General features: G+C 51.4%; 1 protein-coding gene across 5 annotated transcripts in view; it reads right to left on the bottom strand.

The window, feature by feature from the left end:
• Nucleotides 1-21,822, bottom strand: part of LOC144137608 (uncharacterized) — a 119,186-nt gene that overhangs the window by 50,472 nt on the left and 46,892 nt on the right. For all 5 annotated transcript variants that reach the window (XM_077669540.1, XM_077669544.1, XM_077669543.1 and 2 more), the window contains 2 exons: nt 16,405-16,680; nt 12,798-13,073 (listed from right to left, as the gene is read on the bottom strand). In XM_077669540.1, coding sequence (XP_077525666.1) covers nt 12,798-13,073; nt 16,405-16,680 — 552 coding nt within the window. The remainder of the gene's footprint in view (nt 1-12,797; nt 13,074-16,404; nt 16,681-21,822) is intronic.

Here is a 21,822-nt window from a genome sequence, read left to right as displayed (position 1 = left end):
GCAGTCGGGCACTTCGTCAGCTCATTTGTATCATCTGCCGGGCCGCGCAGGTCCATTCGTAACAGCTGAAATATTTCCCATTGCAAACAATGCAATTTTGCCATTTCAGAAATTCATATCCACCTGAAATTCGTATCACCCAGAATCGTATCATCGAGATTCCACTGTAATTAGGAAAAAACGGAATGCTCATTCAGCCCACAAGTTCATTTTCCGCAACAGAACCTATGATGACATACGCTCAGCTGTGCGATTGGCTGAGGCCAGCAAAGGAAGCGCAAATTAGGCAGGGCTTATAAGCTTGCCGAACGTACTATTCGCGATTAAATGTAATGCATATCAATTTTACAGCAGTAAGAATGGTGGGGTAAACCATGAAAGTTATGATAACACACAAAAACAGAGAAGTACCGATGCGCACTGCTGTTGGTACTGGACACACTATGCTTGTTTTAGCTGCACAGAAGTCCACCGCTTTGAAGATTTCTTACACTACACTGGCCGATTGGCATAAGCAACATCGTCTTACGTGACCCTGTTTGTCAATCATACCCCATGTTTCACGAAATGATTACTTTCTACTGTAACAAAAATACAAGCCAGCTCCGCCTCTTCTTTCTTTTTTTTTTTTTCAGCTAGTCACTGCCAGAGCAAAAACAAGCATGTCCGATAATACCACTGAATGGCCAGGTTCGATTAACAAGATCATTACGATAGATGCATATACTACTGAACGCTTGTATTTATACACGACTTGATGCTTTGGTAAGGTAAGTGTACGAGTTGGAAAAGCTGCAGTGAGCCGATGATGGGCCAGGTGATCAACCGAGCCCTGCTCTAGTTGACACTGGTGCCGATCTTGTCAGACAAAGACACTTTCACCGCGTGCACAAGATGCGGAGTGACTGCCTCAGCATCCCTCCGGTCAGGGTGACGTTGCCTCATAGCCAAGGCGCAGGTTCTCCACGTTTGTGGTGTCAGGTTTCGGAGCGAACGCACACACACACACCAAATCCTGATCGACCGTCCACACTCTATTCCACACCGCTCCGTGTCCCCACGCGTGTTCCCCTCACTCCCACTCTTGCGTCCCGCTCTCTCCTTCCCCGTGCACCTAGCGCCATCTCTCCGCGCTCCGACGCACTACTTGCTCCTAACAGGTCTCCCCCCCCCAAAAACGTGAACCACTGGGCAATGAGAGTTCATTCGCGTCATGGTAAAGGACCAACTGATCGGCATGGGCAATGCCACAGGAACGTCCGTTGAAGCAGTCCTTGAGAAGAAGGTCATTTGCACCCACACATTTCACAACGCGGAATGGCCCACGCCTCCAAGGCGCGAGTTCGGCCGAGAAGCCCGTGGCTGCATTACTCAAGACATGGTTGTCATGCAGCACAAGATCACCCTCCTGTATTGTGGTGGGCTTCCTGTGGCAGTCGTAGTTCCTCTTTTGGGCTTGCCTTGCAGCGTCTTGGCGAACTCTAGTGAACTCGAGAACTTCTGTAAGGCTCTTGGTGACCTCAGCAGCAAAGGCACGATGAGCTGATGCTGGTGGTTCTGTGTCGTCCTTTGCTTGGGCTTGCTCCCATGGTGTCCGCAATTCACGCCCATAGTACAGGAATGCTGGGATGTACCCCATGACGACGCTTTCTGCTGTGTGCATGGCGAAAGCGATCTCCGGATTGTGGCGGTCCCAGTGTTTATGGTCCGAGCAGTAGGCCTGGAGGCACTCCTTGACGGTTCCGTTGTGGCGCTCCACCATTTGTCCAGCCGGGCGATAGGGCACCGTGTGGCGGTCTGTGATGCCCCAGTGCTTCAGAAGACCTCGCCAGAGGTTGCTCACAAAGGGTTTCCCGTTGTCGCTGGAAATGGCGACTGGTGTGCCGTGCCTGCAAAAAACTTGCACCATGCATTCCACCACTTGCTGGCTGGTGGCCGAGCGTAGAGGGAAAAGCTCAATGGATTTGGTGAACTTGTCAATGACCCCCAGCAGGTACTTGTGCCGGCGAGGCGTAGGTGGCAAGGTTCCGATGATGTCCACACTGAGCTCCTCCATAGGTGGGGTGGCCCACTGGCTGCTCATAAGGCCCTCTGGTTTCTGATGGCGGGCCTTTGTGCGTAACAGACAGGGCAACACCTCACATATCGGGACACATCAGCCTGCATACCCAGCCAGACAAAGCGTGCAGACACACGCTGGAGCGTCTTGAAAAACCCTGCATGGCCACTAGTCGTGTGGTCATGTGCCATCTTGAGTGCCAGCTGGTGGAGGGAAGTGGGCAGCCACAGTACCTTCCTATTGCCTCTGAGTTGCACCAGCAGGCCGTTTGTCTCGAACTCTGTAGATTCCGCCAAGTCCTCAATAAGGCGCCGGTGCGCTGCGTCGTCAGGGAAGGCGTTACTCTGCACGGCCATCTTCAGGTCAGCCAACATGGGGTCCCTGGCCTGTTCCTGGGCAAGGTGGTCTGCATCGCTGAGCTGGACAGCGTCGTCTGTTGCGGTCACTACCCCAGATTCCTCGAAACTGATCCGAGGCTCGGGTTCCCGTGCTGCAATGGGGAACAGTTGCTCTGCCAGAGATGGGACTGGGGCATCTGGGTATTGGGTGGGTGCCCTGCTAAGAGCATCGGCTGGGATTTTTGCCAGCCCTCGCCGGTGGCGAATCTTGCAGTTGAAACCCTGCAGTCGCAGAACCCAGCGCTTGACTCTAGGGGAGGCCTGGTCAGTGCTGAACATCCACGACAGCAAGGAATGGTCGCAGTGCACTTCGAAGTGCGTAAAATCCAAATACGGCCTTAATTTGTCGACTGCCCTCACAACCGCCAAGCACTCCCATTCTTGAACCGTATACCGCTTGCTCAGCCTCCGTCAAAACCCTGCTTATGAAGGACACTGGTCGCAGCTCGTCAGAGTTCTCGGCTGTTTGCAGAAGGACCGCTGCTATGCCTGCCTGGCTAGCATCTGTCTCAACCATGAAGGGTCTGTTCAGGTCCGGCAAACTCACCACCACCTCGTTGGCCAGGCAGCCTTTAAGGGCAGAAAACGCCTCACCCTGCTCGTGAGTCCACTTCCACTGTTGGCCCTTCTTCAGGAGGTTTGTGAGCGGGCGGGCGGTGATGGAGAATCGAGGAATGAAGGTACCCAGCCAGCCCCAGGAAGGCCTGGAGCTGCTTGATGGTCTGAGGTTGCGGGTACGCCAGGACTGCAAGTACCTTTTTCTCATCAGGCCTGCATTGGCCCGGTGAGATCACATGACCCAGGAAATTCAACGACTGCCGACAGACCTGCACCTTGGCCGGGTTGATGGTAAGCCCTGCGGCTTTGATGCGGCGTAGCACCTCTTCAACATGCAGGACGTGGCTTTCAAGCGTCTCGGAGTAGACAAGGACATCGTCCAAGAAGGCCATGGCAAATTTGTGGTTCACCCCCTCCAGCACTGTGTCCATCAGCGTTTGGAAGGTTGCTGGGCCCAGTGCCACACCAAAGGGCATCCTGGTGAATTCAAATGTGCCCTGGTGGCAGATGAAGGCCGTTTTCTCAATGTCCTCGTCACAGACAGGGATCTGGAAGAAGCCCTGCGAGAGGTCGAAGCTGGAAAACCATCTAGCTCGCCCCAGCTGCGCCAGTAGCCAGTCCGTTCTGGGCATCGGATAAGCTGGCACCTTTGTGCACGCGTTAAGTGAACGATAGTCCACGGCCAGGCGGTAGCCTCCAGACTTCTTTTCCACCAACACTGGTGCACTTGCATAGCGGCCACGGGTGCGACGAATGAGGCCCTGTGCCATGAGGTCGTCAATGCAGCCATCCATTATTGCCTGCTTCTTGGAATTGACGGGTCGCAGTTTGCAGCGTACAGGGAGGCTGTCCCCGGTGTCGATGTGGTGCTCAACGAGGGTTGTGCAGCCAGGAGTTTCTGTAAAAATGCTGCTGACATTCTGCAGCACCTGCTGCATACGAGGGTCCAGGTCGTGCCCAACTTGGGACGCTGCCGTCTCCGGATTCGTCTGCTTGCTCGTAACAGGACTCCACTGCCGCTGCTTCCTCCAAGGAACCCTGCCCGAACAGACTGTGCAGACAATAGGAGTCCTCTTCCACTTGAGCAACTTGTTTCCTCTCCTCCCATCTTGCAAAAAGCACCACAGACTGCGGGTCAGTGCCAACGGTCCATCCCCCTAGCACCACATGCAGCGACATGCCAGTTGCAGTCAAAAAGTCTCTGCCCAGGACAACATCACGGCAAAGATCAGGAACGCAGATAAAGTGCTGTCGTCGGTTGCTGGCTCCCCAGTAGATCTTGTTCTTCAAAGAGGATGAGGCCTGGAACCAACCTGAAGCCAGCCGCAGCGTGTGCAGTTCCATTTTGGTCTTGGCGCCAGCAGCTTGTGCCGCCGCCGTCGCTGCGGAGCCCAGGAGACTGACACTAGAGCCCGTGTCGAGGAGCGCCTGGAAGGTAGTAGACCCTATACGCCTCGAGCTTCGCGATCACTGCGCCGCCTGCCGCCGCTTCTCCGCGGAACTTATGGGATGGCCGCTGCAAAGCTGAAAGCGGGTCATGCAGTATTTTTCCCTTTTGCCTTTACGCGCCCTAACCATCTTGTTATGGTGATGTCTGTAAGCAAATAGTGCATTTATAAAAGCTGCGTCCTGGTTAGAGTGCTCGAACGCCAACAAGAGCTAACCAGGGACGCGGTACTGCGCGCTTTTTCGCCGCTCTTACGGGGGTCGGCGACGGCAGCAGCATATCACCACTGTCACCTCCGAATATCTCAGGTGTAAGTGAATTCTATTGACGCTTCGTTTAGACCAGATAATGGCACAATGAGAGGTTGGTTTCGTTTAGCAGCGCGGACAACGGATTCGGCCTTGTTTTGAATTACACGTCATAGAAAAATATCATTTGGGGAGGTGATTACCTAATACCTGACAATAACTTGTGCCTTTTATGGAAATAGAGGCCACGCAAGCATATTAAGTATATTCCAAGTCTGTGGGTAATTAAATATGTACCATTCCCGCCTGATAGCATGGACCAAGGAGAGTTAATGAAACCTTGGAAAAATAAATGGTCTGCCAAGTCCGGAAGCAATGCAATAGCTCGTGTGGGAATGAAAAAACACAGTGCAGTTTCGGAAATCCTAGAGACGTTCGTCTTACCTTAAATTAAGCAAGGTTGAACTCACTAGACCAACTAGATGCGAAATGCACCGATATTTTCCAAGGCAGGGAGGGGGAGGAGGGAGGCGAATACTTATCGTTGTGTACAAATGCGGAGCGAAATCAAGGAATGACCGTTTTGGTAATCACACACAAGCTGCGCGTTCACCTTTATTTTGTTTTTCGACTTTAACGAACAGCTGATCACTTGCCGGACACATATTTTGAAGTATACAGTAAAGGAAGTTCACAAGCGATAAAAGGTGTCGTTGGAAGAGTGTGGTGTGTGATAAGGCCCTCTGATTTCACTTTTGTGCTAAATTCTGCAGGCTCCCTGTGTCATATGATGATGTTTCGAAGAAGCGTTTAGTCACGGCCGGGGATATAAGCGGAGGATATATATAACCGATGACTGTTTGGGAAGCTCACCTCGGGACAAGACGACCCAGCCGTAAATTCTTAGTGCTGACTCCCGCGTGTAATTTTGCATTATCCATCGTACTTATTTAATGTCCATGAAATTTATGCCACATTGGCTTGTTGAGGGTAGTGATCAATATCCGAGATGTGAAGCGTAACTGGCGGACTCTCAGGTATGAGTGCTCCGCTAGATTATGAAAGCACACGAAACCGATTTACACCGCAGTGTTTAGCCGTGGCTTGAGCATCTGAATGAACGCTGCTTACGGAGGTACTGTTAGTAAATTTTAGGGCAGTAGAATTACAATCAGCTCCATGCATATATGCCGGTGTCGTGACGCCGGCTTATGACACACATCTGGCACAGTAAGATCTCGTTAGAAGCATTTACACTCTCGTAAATACACCACATTTGCGAACAGAGTGACTGCTCCACAGAAATATGTATTTCCAAAGCATACAAACGGAAAATATTAGTCGCGAAGGTGCCGCAAAAGCAACGGCGACAGTGGTGAGTGGGCCAGCGATTCCCGCGACTGCTTTCAAAACGGGCCGCTAGGGGGATTTCAGTGGCGCCCCTACAGGCAGCGCTCGAGGTGTATACGGACGTCCAACAGGGGTTCCCTACTGCTGGCTGTTGTCGCTACCTGTAGCGCGCCTTTGTAGGTGCTCGCCGGGCCAGCACCTACCGCCCGCCGTTTCCCGGGCACTGAGCTTGGAAATGTCCCGGCTGCCGGCATCGGAAGCACAGCGGCGGAGGTTCCAGCCGGCGGTCGGTTGCGCAGTTGTGAGTGATATGCCCGAATCCCCTGCAGCGATGATATTGCGTGGGAAGTCCACTTTGTGGTCGCCATTGTGGTGTGGAGGGAAACGGTGCCGCTAGCGTCGACAACGCAGCGCTCCTGCGAAACTGGTCGCGGAGGTACGCCGGCTGTAGCGCTGCTGGGTGAAGCGGCCAGCCGTGGCCCGTTGGCTGCGCCAGCGACGTGGGAATGGCGGACGCCGCAGCGGTGAAGGGGGCCGGGGGAGTTTGGCCACATGTGTTGCTCGCGGTAGGGCAGAAGGCCAGGTCCCGGGCGACTTGACTGCCTGGCGGAGGTGGCGGCCTGTATTGGTATCGGCGCCAGGCTCGCTCCGTGAGCTCGTCAGCCGCCTTGGCCAGCTCCGCAAGGGTCGCGAAACTCTTCCCCTCCGCTAAGTCCTGCAGCTGCGAGTGCATTTGCCGCACTACGCGGTTTACTTTCTCAGACTCTGGAACTTCTTCGCCGATGCGCTCATAGTAGGCCGCGATCGTCTATATAAATTCCTTCCGATTTTCTTCGGGGTGCTGAGTACGCTTGTCTAGTTCCTCCTTCAGCCTCCGTTTGGCATCGACGGACGAGAATTTGGACACAAAGGCAGTCTTAAAGGCGTCCCACTCCGTAAACCCACCCATGAATCGCCACCACAACTTCGCACTCTCCTCGAGCGCCGCGGGCGCAACGTGAGTGAGGCGCTTCTCCGCGGCCACTCCAGAGATGATACAAAATGTCTCTAGCCGCTCCAAAAACTCTTGGGCGTCTGCAAGTCGCGGAATCCCGAGTAGCGCAGAAGCTGCAACGGCGCCGGCTTGGGTGCGCAATCGTGGGCGACGGGCGTTGCAGCTCCCGTGTCGATGCGGGCAGCGGGCATAGGCGCCGCCATTACCCGCTCCCTCACGACCGCCGCCACTTGCTCACGCTCCAATGCAGATCCACCCGTCTGGCGTAGAAGTTCCTCCACCGTCGCTTGAAGGCCCGGAATCGCGTTAAGGTCCATGATCCCGGACGAGCCCCCACTTGTCAGGGTTCGGGGCGAACGCACACACACACCAAATCCTGATCGACCGTCCACACTCCATTCCACACCGCTCCGTGTCCCCACGCGTGTTCCCCTCACTCTTACTCTTGCGTCCCGCTCTCTCCTTGCCCGTGCACCTAGCGCCATCTCTCCGCGCTCCGACGCACTACTTGCTCCTAACAGTGGGCTTGGTGGCTAAGAGGGCCGATGTGGGATACAGGGGGTTTCACCACGCCAGCGAAATGACCCATCCAAACACCCCAGAAAGGTTCGCGGCATCCGCGAGGCATCCGCCACGCGGCATCCGCCACGACGGGCTCGACTCACCGACAAAGGCGACGACAGGCTACTTAGAGCCAGGACGAACCAGGAGGTTTATTGGTACAGCGCATACTGAACGCAAAGACAGGGCTAAGAACTACACTGTACCGACGCGCCGCGTCTCAAGACCCCACCTGAACGGGCGGCTATGGCCGAGGTTGCACGTGGGCCGCTCGCAAGGTAGGAATAGGCCTACCCGGCACGTCCGAGCAGGGCCAAAAGCAGGCCCTGACAAAACGGCGCGGCGGAGAGGAGACGAGCCAACGTTAGGACGAGCAGCACCCTGGTTCTCCGGCGCCGATCTCCTCCATCCCCCTTCTCCCTTATCCAAGAGCAAGAGGCCAGTGACGTGCGTGCACTGCGGTTATACGCCTCGAGCTTCGCGATCCCTGCGCCGCCTGCCACCGCTTCTCCGCAGCATTTATGGTGTGAGCGCTGCGTGGCTGATTGGGGCACATGCAGTGTTTCAGTTCTTTTTCGCTTCTTTCTGCCTTTCCACGCACTAAAAAACTTGTTATGGTCATGTCTGTAAGCAAATAGTACGTTTGGGCAATGCCTCTTGTATGAACATTGCCTAACGCGTCGCCCGCTTTCCTATGGGAGCAGTAGGGACGCTTAGTTCAGGCACTCATCCGCTATGTGGCGCGTGCCGGCGGACGTCCCGCCTTACGACATTGCACACGAGTTGCGAACGCTGCACCCACTTCTACAACATTCGTCTGTCAGTTTGTCTGTGGGGTTTCAAGAGCCGTTTTGCTCAGATCGTAGCTGTGACGAAGCGCTGGTTCTGGGGCGCACTAGGGATCTCATTCAACGTGTCGCTCGCTTCATACCTGCTCTATTTTTCGCAGGAAGACTGACTTAGGCAGAACTAAAATAGTGTAAGAACATATTAATTGGCGGACAGTCAAATAGCAAACATAGAAACAATTTTTCGGATGGTACAGCCAGTATTCTACTGATATATCTCTGCCTGAATGATTTAAGGAAGAAAAAATTGCGCGTACATTTTCTGTTCGAGCGCACACTTCTACCATTACTTTAAAAAAAATAGCACGTGCCTGTAAATTTCAAGAGATTATAGAAAACGAAAGGACAAGATGTTGAGCGTCCAGCCATGCTCTAAAAGCGCTTCTACAGTACAGTCCTCAATTTTAAAACTGTGCAACGATGCGGAGTGCGAACAGCGTGGACAAAACAAGGCCAAAACGCAGAGGGGACAGAGGGGGATGCCCCACTCAGAAAATTTCGGGGCCCGTGATCCCAGTACATCAGCGCGCAAAGCCGGCATCATCCTGCGGCAACCCAAGTGATTTTGCGTCTGCCGTGGCGCAGGCAGTTGTGTCAGCATCAGACCAAGGCAGACAGGCATAGTGATAAACAAGAAGGCGTATGAGTGGCGCCTGGGGAACACTAGACAAACTGTCAACTATTTTGCATAGTTTCCGAAAAGCGGTGCTGGCCGGCGGACATGAAAGCACGCACGAAGGCTACGGAGCAAGAAAGGGTAGGAGAGAGCAGCAGGAGAGTGGCTGTTTAGCCAGTTTTCACTCACGCGTTAGGCAATGATTATACAGGCAGCGTTGGTTTGGGGCACATGGAAAAATAGCTGCGCCTTGGTAGAGTGCTCGAACGCCAAGAGCTATCCAGGGACGCGGTTCTGCGCTCTTCTTGGGCACTCTTACAGCCGTCGGCGATGGCAGCAACACATTACCACTGTCATCTCCGAATATGTTAGGCACAAGTGAATTCGAATGTCGCCTCTTTTATACCTGATACTGGCACAGCGAGGTTGGTTTCGTTTTGGAGTGCGAACACGGAATTCGGCTTTGTTTAGACTATATACATTGTAGAAAAACATGGTTTGGGGATGTGATTAGCCAACACATGGCAATAATTTGCGCCTTTATGAAATATAACCCACGCGAATATGTTAGGTACATCCCAAGGCCATGCGTCGTTAGATATGTGCCCGCTCACGCCTTACAGCAAGAGCTAAGCAAAGTTACTGAAACCACAGAAAAATAAATGGTTCACAAGTTTGGAAGAAACATAATAGCTCGTACGGGAATTAAAAAACCCAGTGCAGCTTCGGAAATGCTAAAGGGTCTAAACCTACCTAAGCCAGGTAGGACTCACCACAGCAACTAGATGAGAAATGCACTGCTGTTTCGCGAGACATGGGGGGCGGGCAGGGGGACGCTTAACTATTATTGTGTACAAATGCGGAGCGAAGTCAATGAACAAACGTTTTAATAATCCCACAGAGAAGCTGTGTGTTCACTTTTTTTTTGTTTATAGACTTAAACAAACAGCTGATCACTCAGTGGACGCATCTCTTGAGATATACAGGGTAGGCAGTTCACAAGCGAGAAAAGGTGCAGTTGGAAGAGTGGTGTCTGATAAGGCCCTCTGATTTCAGTTTGTGCTAGATTCTGCAGGCCCCCTTAGCTTATGATGAAGTTTTGAAGGAGCGTTTACCGTAAAAACCCGCGTATAGCTCGGACCCGCGTATAGTCCGAGGTGTAATTCGGGGATAGCAAACGCGAGAAAAAACGTTTTCACGCGAATATAGTTCGAGGAAAACAGAAAAATGCAGTTATTTACACACTTGATTATTCGTCGTACTCGTCTGACGCACTCTCTTCCGAAGCTCCCTTGTCGGAAATGTCCTCCCACAGCACCTCATCCTCCGTGCCATCAAGGGCGTTTAAGATGGAGCACTTTTTGAAGGCACGACAAACGAGCGCCTCGGGAATGCAGGCCCATGCCTCGGCGATCTCTGAGCAGAGCAGAGCTGGCGAGGCCCGTTTCAGCCGTCCGGCAGGGGTCACTTCTGGCTCTCCAGACCTCATCCACTCCATATACAGGCGCCTGATATGGTCCTTAAGCAGCTTATTAAGACACACATCAAGCGGCTGCTGCAGCTGGGATGTCATCCCTCCCGGGATGGCAATGAGCTCGGTGCGGGAGTCGCACAGCAGTTGCTTCACGGAGTGCGCCAGATGACACCGAAACGCGTCGAGCACAAGCATCGATGGGAGCCCCAGCAGTGCTCCGGGCCGTCGACACCACACGGACTTGATCCAGTCCAGCACTGGCGATTCGTCCATCCACCCCATAGTCCTGGCAGCGGACGACAACATTTTTTGGGAACGTCTCCCCCTTCGGCAGCGTCTTTCGTTTAAACACCACGTAGGGTGGCAGCTTGCGACCATCTGCCGTGCAGGACAACATTACAGTTACCCGCATTTTTCGTCCCCCGTTGATCACACGGTAACTTGCCTGGAGCCTTTTTGATGATGCACCGTCAGAGCCGAGGGCATATCGAGGTACACCGGCGTGTAGTCAGCGTTGCTGATCTGGCCCAACTGAAAGGGGACCGCCTTTCGCAATGAAATCACGTGCTTCTGAAAGGCCACAAGCAGCTCTTCGTAGCTTTCTGGCAGTTTCTGCGAGATCGACGTAGGGAGAACCCAGCCCGGCGCATGAAGCGAGACACCCAATGCTTGCTTGCCTTGAAGTCCGCCCGCTGAATGCCTTCGTCTCGAGCGATCTCCCTTGCCTTTGCTTGCAGCACCTCGATGTTCACAGCGAGATGTGCCACTCGTTGCTCCCGAACAAAGTCCGTCAGTTCTCGTTCCACGTCAGGAAACGCTCCATTTTTTGGTCCCTGGAAACTTTTTCTGTGGCCGCTGCATGCAAAAAGGGCTTCTTTCTGCTTCCTCCAACCGCGAATGCTCCGCTCGATCACACCGAACTACCACTCTGCAGCAGTTACCGATAGTTTCGGCAGCAGAAATAACTTTTCTTTTAAAGGCAGCCGAGTACTGCCTGCGCGGTCCTGACATGGCGTAAAATCACAGAAGTAAAATCATGGCCGTCGTGATGTGCGCCAAGTGATTGCAATGGCCACTGTTGCACGCCTGTAGCTGTAGGTCTCTAGGACTAACGCCACCAACGCTACCTAACGCAGAAGCGCGCAAACACCTGATGATGATGATAGCACCGCCTAATGCCGAAACCGAAACCAAAACTGTGAATTCGGGCCGAAAATTTTTGGGATCCGCATATAGTACGGGGCCGAAATTTCGCATCCTAAAATTTAGAAATAAACCCCGGGCTATACGCGGGTTTTTACGGTAGTCGCGGACACGGATTACTTTGCAAGCCTGTCGCCACGCTGCTAGCGGAGGAGATAAGTACCAGATGAAGGTTTGTGAGCGCTCACCTTGCGACAAGATGACCCAGCATTATATCTTTTGTCGTGAGTGGGTATCGAGTATAATTTTGCATTGTCCATCGTGCTTTTTTGGTAGAATGTTTGTGAAATTTATGCCGCATTGTCTTGTCCACGGTACTGAATAATATCTGAGGCAAGTGTAACTGGCGTGATGTCAGGCATGAGTGCTCCACTAGATTATGTAAGCATGCAAAACCGGTTTACATTGTAGTGTAGAGCCGCAGCATGACCACCTGAGGAAACGCTGCTTACAGATACACTGTTAGTAAATTTCAGGGCAGTGGAATAACAATCAGTTCCATGCATGAGCCGGTTTCGCGACGCTGGCCTGTGACACACACCTCGCGCTTATAAAAACCGAATGTATTACACTAAGACAGTGTCAGATATGTTCGCAATCTCGTAAGTACACTACATCTGCGAACATGGTGACTTCCCCACATAAGTATGTATTTTCAACACATACAAAACGGTAAACTTCAGTCGTGAGCGTGCCGCAAAACCATCGACGACACTGGGGAGCGGCTGTCGACTCCCACGGGTGCTCTCGAAACAGCCGCTAGGGGGATTTCAGTGGCGCCCCTACAGGCAGCGCTCGATGCACATCAGGCGTGGGGGAAAGGAGGCAGGCTCCAGGGCGAGGAGGTGCGGCGGCGGGGCAGTTGGTGCCCGCCGACGCGTCGGCCCGCGAGGTGACGTCCTGTGCGCGGAAAAGTGCGCTCGTTTGAAGGCCACGCTCGCGGGAAGAGAAAAAGGGGACCTAAAGGATCCCTTCACGTTAAACCTCGAATATGACTTGTGAACGACTGTGTCAGGGGTGGACGAAGGTACTGCAACATACCGATACTTCCAGCACCGCAGTGCTGGCCGGCCTGTGGCCCTCTCCTCCGCTCACTAGACCGTGCTCGTCCTCAGAGTCGTCCAAGAGGATCACTTCTTCTTCCCCTTTCTCCACGTGCACCCCATCTGCGGGCCTCTCCGTGCGGGCCAACCCGCCGCACCCGGCCTCGCTGAGGGGGGAACCGCCATTGCCAGCGCTCCCCGCAGCCCCATCCCGATGTGCCGGGCAGGATGGTGTCCCGGGCGGCCTAGGCGGCTCTTGGGACGGACCAGCATACTGCACAGAGTTCCCAAGGAAGCACAAGCACTGTTGGAGGCAGACTAGTGGTCGGGGTGAGTTGGTCCATACTGAGAAAATACAAATTTGTTCGAAAGATTTAATGTTTTGCAGTGCCCTCAGCCCTTGTCCGGCAGCAAGCGATGCTTTATTCTCTGAGAAATGGATCAATTTAAGGCTGAAAGCCTGGATCAGATGGCGAAGAGTGACCGAAAAATTGTTTTTTTGGGAAGCCACATTTTCAGATTGCTTGTTTTATATTCTATGCTTTTACAAAGTTTCCCCAGCAAGAACCACCGCGAAGTGCCAACGAAAAATATTTATGTCATCTGAGGTAGCAATATTTCCGCAATATGAGGAAAACACGGAAAGTTTCGCCACGCAATATCTCCGGAACAACGCCGCTGGGCGCTGCTGCCATCTTGGTCACGTTAGATCGGCCGCGTCTTCAACTTCCTCTTTACGGTCGCTGCTTTCATTGCCGCTCTCTCACAAACGCACAAACGGCAGAAAAAGAGAGACAGTGAAACCAAGCAACCGATCGATTCTAAGACGCGATTGGCTATTCGGCCACGTTTGCTGAAATGGCTCTCCCGATCGGGTGTCACCATGGCAACAACAAGATGGCCGCTGGGCGGTTCGGCTGGCGTGCAGTTCACACGCGGTCCGTTTCGCAAATGCTTTCCTCGGTTTCGCGGTCGGCTCAGTTGCCGTTGAGTGGTTTCATGCGTTGCGACTCTGTACATTGACGTTATCATTCTCATGACTATAATGCTTGAGATCATGCGCCAGGTTATGGGAAGTTTGCGGCTCAAAAGACGCATCGAAAATGTGCCCGCGGCTTCACCGTTGTTTGTCCTTCAGCGGGAAACGCAGTGTTTGCTTCCACAACTGTGGTTTGTGAAGTGAACTTTTGGACTCATTGCAATGTTATAAAATGCTGAGTTATGGCTGTTTCACAGCGAGCTTGAAAGCTCTTGGGAATAGAACTGTCATGTTGCGGCACGTGCAGCACAAGTTTTAGCGCTCGCTGCATTGTGGCAACGTGTTCAGGCGGCGCCCGATTGTGGGACTGGTTGGTATAGCACGCGAGTAATAATAATTGATGTATGCGAAGTGAAATTTAATTCCAAATTAGAGGTGGCTATAAATAGCAACGTTACTTAAATTACAATTGTTGTGAATTAGGAGGGGAGGGCTGATGGGGTGCAATGATCCACCACGTCGCATTGAGCAACTTTTGCCGTGGCTCTACACTCATTCGTACAACGCAGTCTGGGATTACAAAATTTAATTTTCGGCGTTTCAATAATTAAAAAATACATGTTGAGGTTGCAGCGTTTTGCAATTTGATAATCTTGATGGCACATTACGTTGTCCATTTGGGTAATGCAGTAAGAACAAGTTTTGCTTGAACTAGAAGAACGTGGTATGCTAATATTAATTAATGTTGCAATTGTGTAAGATAGTATATATTCTACTTTCAAATAGCTCATTTTATGCTTGTGATGCGCTGATATAACCTTTCAACACTGAACAGCCCCATGTGTTAAGCTGTAGCTTCAGCAAGGTTATGACACCCAGCAATCAGCTGAAAGTCTATTGGCATTTAATACTATTGCAACAATATCAAAGAAAAACCACACCTCGCTCTTAGCTTTGGGGACAGCTATGCATTATGCATCCATCAAGTAAAGTGTAGGCACGCTAGTAGTGTACATTAAACTTCGTGGTACACTCAGCGTAAAACAGGTCCTTCTGCCATCTGAAGGCCTGCATATAAAAACCTCCAATGAGCCAGGAAGGCATCCCAGATGCACCAAATCAAAGGGCAAAGGCCTGTGAGATTGTCTCCAAGCAAGGACAGCAAGGACTATGCTGCTGGTGCAGTTTGAAAGTTGTGAAGTCATCATAAACTTTGAGTGCCGTTTTCTCAAAAGTGTATTCAACAAGTTCATCGTTGCTCGTGGAAAGGATAGCATGGCAACAACTGGGCATATTTTGACCCTGTCTGTTTTATTTCAATCCTTGAAGAGTCCTGCAGGGCAAGACCGTCTCGGATTTTCATTTTAGGGCCTAGTTGTTTTTTAAAGTGGAATTTACGGCTAAGTCGATTGTGTCCTACAGGGTACAAGTGAAATTAGGTATTCTTTTCTGTAAAAAAAATGAAGGTTGTAAAAGAAATTTTTAAGACTGTCTTGCAATGTAGTGTTCTTTTGGCTACAATTAAAAAGTATTCAGAACTTCCTGCCATGTGTCAATACCTCACTAGGCTTTCCACAAGCAGGCAACATGTAAGCATCTGTAACACAGGCACTACTGAAGGTATCATTATGAAATTTTAAATTTCGCCATTTGGAGTGCTTTCCAATGTGAGTGCCAAATTTCATCACTCTTCGCCAAAAAATAAATAGTTCACCCCGATCCCTGTCCTCCTTTAAATCAAAATTTTGATTCTCACACCAAATTGTGCATTTTGTGAAGTCTGTGACGACGTAACAAGGACAGGCCTTCAAGCGCACATTGGCACGCTGTTTACTCTGCAGTGGACTGCCAAACACTTTTTTTTACTGTCTGTCCTCCTGGATGGCGCCGCCATTCTGCGCAGGACTGCTGTCCGCCTTTGCTTTGTTTTTTTCAGCTAGTTGCTGCCAGAGCAAAAACAACCACGTCTGATAAGACCACTGAATGGCCAGGTTCGATTAACAAGATCATTACATTAGATGAAATACCACTGAACGCTTGTATTTATAGGTCTCTTCGATTTGGACTGCACTTTCTGCACAAGTTCAGAATTAGCTCAGCCAGTTCAGCGCAGGCGCTGCCACTGCAAAACCGGTCCTGCACTTTTGTCGTCTGCTCCTGCACCTCCTCCCTGGGAAGTGCAGGGAAAGCCGTGCAATCATACTGCACTGCCTGCACCGTCGGTCAATCGAAGAGAAAAGTGCAGTCGCCGCACGCTGCACTTGAAAATCGAAGAGGCAAGTGCTGCACTACCTGAATGAGTGCAGCGAGCGCAGACAAATAGAGGACACCTGACATGTCCCTTGATGCTTTGGTAAGGCGGCTACGTGTACGAGTTGGAAAAGCTGCAGTGAGCCGATGATGGGCCAGGTGATCGACCGAGCCCTGCTCCAGTCGACCCTGGTGCCGATCTGATCAGACAAAGACCCTCTTTCACCGTGCACTCAAGATGCGGAGTGATTGCCTAAACACCCCTCCAGTCGGGGTGGCGTTCCCTCATAGCCAAGGCAACAGGTTCTCCACGCTACACCTCGATTATGAGTTGTGAACAAGTGTGTCAGGGGTGGACGAAGGCACTGCAACATACCGATGCTCCCAGCGGGGCCGTGCTGGCCGGCCTGTGGCCCTCTCCTCCGCTCACCAGGCCGTGCTGGTCCTCAGAGTCGTCCAAGAGGATTACTTCTTCTGCACCTTTCTCCACGTGCACCCCATCTGCGGGCCTCTCTGTGCGGGCCAACCCGCCGCACCCGGCCTCGCTGAGAAGAATGCCGCCACTGCCAGCGACCTCTGCAGCCCCATCCCGATGTTCCGGGAAGGATGGTGTCCCAGGCAGCCTAGGCGGCCCTTGCGACGGACCAGCACACTGCACATAGTTCCCAAGGAAGCCCAAGCACTGTTGGAGGCAGAGTAGTGGCTTGGGCGATGTTTGGGCTATGGTTTGGGCAATGCTTGAAAGCACTGCACATGATGACGAACCAAAACACCAAGCAGACACGGTGCACAATTGCAGGGCCTGTTGGAGGGCCTTCAGAGAGGCATGCGCAAATCAGAGCACACTGACGACTGGCATCGAGCCACCACCGAAAAATAGCAGACATCAAGAAGCTGGCAATGGAAAGGGCGCACATGGGAGATGGGCCAGCTGAACTAGCGCCAGAGCATCGGGGAACGAGCCAAAAGAGATCGACTGGGAGGCGGTTCGCAGCCAGCCTTACAAGGACACACTTGTACCGGGTGTGGCCTGGTTGCTGTTGTAGAGTACCCGCCACTGCTGTCCCCAGAGCTGCCCTGGGGTGCCACTGCTTCTGGGCGAGGCCAAAGCTGAAGGGCTGCCAGCATCAACTAGGCATCACGAGCTGCTGCTTCCGAAGCTTAAAGGCCAACTACACTCAAATTTTTCTTCGTCCAAATTTGATATACATAAGTAGTTAGTGCTCTTAAAATCACCATGGTGAAATCCCAAGCTTCGTAAGCACAGAGCACACTAGGTATCGCCGTTCAAAGTAGCTCCGTACAGACGATGTTTGCACCTGGCGGAGAGTCACCGAAACAAGTTCCAGGGGGCCTGTGACGGAGGTTGGGGAACCTGTCCCGTGAAGCTCGTGCTTCTCCGGCGACTTGCAGGGCGCTCCAGCCAGGCGCAGGGATGCGTTCGCCCGGGGTTTCTTTGCTACACTACCGTGCTGTACCGCCGTCGCTATCACATGAATGTAACTAGCAATATCCGCCACTTTTTTTTATTCGAAGCCTGCAAACTCTTCATGCGCTTGCGAACGTTCTTGAGTTAGCAAGACTTTTTACTTAAAATTTCTTTGCCAAAAAACAAAATGGCGGAAACGCACACTTGCCTTACATTTGTCATTCCTATTGCATCTATCACAGAGAAAAAAAAAGGATCTCTTATAAATTCTTGACGACTTGCACTTCGTGTCCAATAATTGCCATATTTGGGTTGGGCCCGCCGCGGTGGCTCAGTGGCTGAGGCGTTGTGCTGCTGAGCACGAGGACGTGGGTTCGATTCTTGGCCATGGCGGCCGCTTTTCTGGTGAAGGCGAAAAACAAAAACACCCGTGTGTTCAAGATTTCGGCGCCCATTGAAGATCCCCAGGTGGTCAAAATTAATCCGGAGGCCTTCACTACGGCGCGCATCATCACCTGAATAGCATCGGAAATACACTAGATTTTTTTTCAATTCCCACGTGAAGTATTTACTTTTGTAGAGCATTAAATTTAGTTCACTTGAAAGTAAAATGTCTTTAACAGCACGTCTCTGGTGAAAGTAGAAAACAGCGGTAGATAACTTTTTTCGCGTTTTAATGCATCATTTAGCTGTGGAAGCTGGTTGATAGTTTCAGACCACTTTTATAATTCGATTCTCGATGTGCAGCAAGGCAAAAAAATACTGGGCCGCAATTTACAAAGCTGTTTAATGTACAGTAAAAATAGTGATTGATGTCCGGCTGTGTGCGGTTTGTTCCCTTCAAAGAGAGCGATGTCATTGTGATAGCCGAGGCGTTGGCTAACCAAAGCTGCCTTTCGATATTGTACGAGCAAGTAGCTTTGTAAATCAGGGCATGCTTTTTTACTTGCAATGCCAAAGATTGCTACTCCGGCAGTTTTTCTAGCTGAAAAATAACTGTCAAACGGTCTACTTCATCTCGATTGATAGCAACGCAATGTCGGAAGTGAGCCTAACCACATTGGGCAAACGTTAGTGGAAGTTCTTCTGTGGAAATAACAGTGCAAAACGCGATACTACCACGCGCATTTGAAGGCGGCTCTTAGCGGCCACTTCCGTTCCATCACGTACGTGACGTCCGGCCGCCGGTAATGGCCGCCCTTTCTATTCAGTTTCGTTTCCGAAAACACCAGTGTCGCGAGCCGTTTGCGTCGTGCGCGTTAATGCTTGAAACGCAATATTTTGCATTTCACACTCCTTTTATGTGTATTATTGGGTGACATTATTTTTCAGTTGTCGAAAATTTGAGTGCAGTTGGCCTTTAAGCCACACGACAGTCTGAGCCTCATCGTGCGCCCGTCACGTTGTGAGGGCCTGAAAGTGCGGCAACTGCTGCACAAGAACCTTGAACAGGCAAAGTCATCGGTGCCACATCATTAAATCCATGAGCGAACTGAGCTGTGAGCGTGTCATTTTTGAACTCGCATCGGGGCAAACTGTCGCATTTCGCACTTCTTTCCTTTTAAATTTCCGCAAGAAAACAAAGCTGCTTTCTCTTCAACTTTTTTCTTTCTTGCTTGCTGTACTACTTTCGGAATGCTTGAACAGTCAAAAAGTGCCCATGGCCTGGAGAAACGCCAACATTATCCTGATTCATAACAAAGGAGACCGCAAGGACCTCAAGAATTACAGACCCACCAGTCTACTCTCAGTTGTTTACAAGCTGTTTACCAAACTTACGGTTAGCCGCATAGGTGACAGCCTGGATTCCTAACAGCCAAATTTGTGCGGGCTGGGTTTAGGAAAGGGTACTCAACCATGGATCACATCTATGTCGTCAATCAAGTAACAGAAAAATCCTCAGAATGCACTAAACCCCTCTACATGGCATGTATAGATTACGAGAAAAGCATTTGATTCCCTACTCACCGCAGCAGTGCTAGAAGCACTTAGAGACCAGGGAATAGAGGAAACGTAAACAAGACTTCTAGAAGGCATACATAAGGAACGCATGGGCAGGATAACCCTCCGCAGGCGAAGCGATAAATTTCCGATCTGAAAATGAGTAAGGGAGATACCATCTCTCCAAAACTGTTCACAGCATGTCTGAAGGGGGATTTAGAAAGCTCGACTCGGATAGCATAGTATTGAGGATAAACAGGGAACACTTGAGCCATTTGAGGCTTGCGGACGACTTAGTCTCGCTGAGTGAGGCTGCAGAACACTTGCAAACAATGCTGGAGGAACTACAATCAAAAAGCATGGCCGTGCGGCTAAAAATAAACATGAATAAATCTAAACTAATGAGGAATAAGCATGCAAAAAACGTTCCTTTCAGCTTAGGAAACGAAACATTAGAAGAAGTAGAAGAATACAACTATTTCAGACAGATGGTTACTGCTGACCCCATCCACAAGAGAGAAATCCAGCACAGAATAGGTATGGGTTAGGGAGCACTTGGAAAGCCCTCCCAAATAATGAAAAGTAAGCCATCTCTGTCACTGAAAAGAAAAATCTACAACCAGTGAACACTGCCCGTGGGCACCTTACTAAACAACTAGAAAGCAAACTTAGGTCGGCTCAACGGGCAATGGAATGAATAATGTTAGGAATAACACTCAGGGACAGAAAATGAGCTACCTGGATCAGAGAACAAGCTAGAGTAGATGATATCATACTTCAAATAAAGAAAAAGATGTGGACTTGGGCTGGCCATGTAGTGAGACGAACCGACAACCAGTGGACAATTGGGGTGACAGAGTACCAAGAGATGGGTCTAGGAGAAGGGGAAGGCCATTAACCTAATGGAGGGGTGAAATTGAGAAATTCGGGGGTAAACTGCGGAGCCGAGCAGCACAGGACAGGAGCGGTTGGAGTTTAATGGGAGAGACCTTTATCCTGCAGTGGACCTAAACAGGCTGACAATTCTAGTTACGGCATCACTTCTTTGTGGCTCTCCTCCATGGGTCACATGCCTGCCCGCTTAAAGGAGTACTGACACGAAATTTCTCGCTTTCAGGTTTTATGCTGTAAAGAATACCTATTGGCCCAGTAATTACGAAAATCGAACCGAAAGCAGTCAGCCGCCAGCATAGAATGAATTATAGCACGTTTATGCAACCAGTTTCAAATTCGGTCGCCGCGCGGGAAAATGGCCGTTCGAAGGCCAGTCTGCAAGCGGGCCAGCCTTACGTCACGGTCTCACCCGTGACGTCAGGGACGTTCGCCGCATCGTCTGCTACGATTGCACATGGTCCGCACTCGCCCGCGGAGTCGACATGTCGTCTGAATCGTCAGACTCGGATGAGTCGCTGCCACCCGACAGACTGAACAACTTTATTTGGCCAGGCGATTAGGCCGGCGATGTCTTCGCCGTCGTCCGTTTTTTAATATCACTGCGGCTCGAACCGGCACAGACCGTGATTGCAACAGCTTGTCGCCACTCTTCTAATCAATCTGATCGCGAAAAAGAAGTTCCACATGCGAGAAAGTAGATGTTAGTGTGTTGAAAAACTGTGCTAGGGGTTGTTATCAGCGCTGATTTAAAAGTGGCGTTCAGGTATTTGCCGCGATGGTAAGCCTACGCTGGCCGGCAGCGGAGGTTCGGCGCTCCGACCCAGCACTGCCGGCACCGCGGTGCGGCGAGCGGCCGAAAGATGGCGCCACCTGCGCGCTAGAATCAAAATAGGCCACGGCAGATGTCTTGATCACCGATCGCTGAAACGGGAATAATCGCCAAAATAAAGCTCTATATGCGAAAAAGGGGATGATAGTGGATTGAAAAGTTGTGTAAGGGATGGCTATTCACAGTTGTACAGATACCGGCGATCAAATATTCGCCACGATACTAAGCCTAAAGTTCCCAACACCCAAGCTGAACCGAGAAACGCCGAGCCCGCTGGTTTGGGCGACAGTTCTTGCGGCCGCCGCCGCGCACGAACTCAGTCCACGTTTAGCGCTGCATGTCGTCGCGTGGAAAATATTGCTTGCACCTTGGCGTCGTCATCGATTTGCTCGGAGAGGCTTCCACGAGCAGTACTTCGCATTCCACGAGCTTGCCATAGCACAACTTGGGCGAGCTCGGCGACGCACACTTTGCCGCGGTGCGTGTCGGCATCGCGCACCGCGCAGTTTTCGGCACCAGTGCAAGGGAACACCATGCGCCGGCCACGAACTGAAGAGCAAAGACGTCGAACACGCAAAGTGCGCAAAGTTTACAAGCATTGCTCACACAGCTGCATCCACGTCTCCTGCCCAAACGAATAACACCGACAACAGCAGCGCAGGATATTGTTTCCGGTTCCGAAAACGACTATATGACGTCAC

The sequence above is a fragment of the Haemaphysalis longicornis genome, unplaced genomic scaffold, assembly GCF_048455015.1.
Source record: "Haemaphysalis longicornis isolate Haplotype H1 unplaced genomic scaffold, Haemaphysalis longicornis Haplotype H1 scaffold_417, whole genome shotgun sequence".
NCBI classification, from domain to species: Eukaryota; Metazoa; Arthropoda; class Arachnida; order Ixodida; family Ixodidae; genus Haemaphysalis; species Haemaphysalis longicornis.
This window is presented reverse-complemented; position numbering and strand designations above follow the sequence as displayed.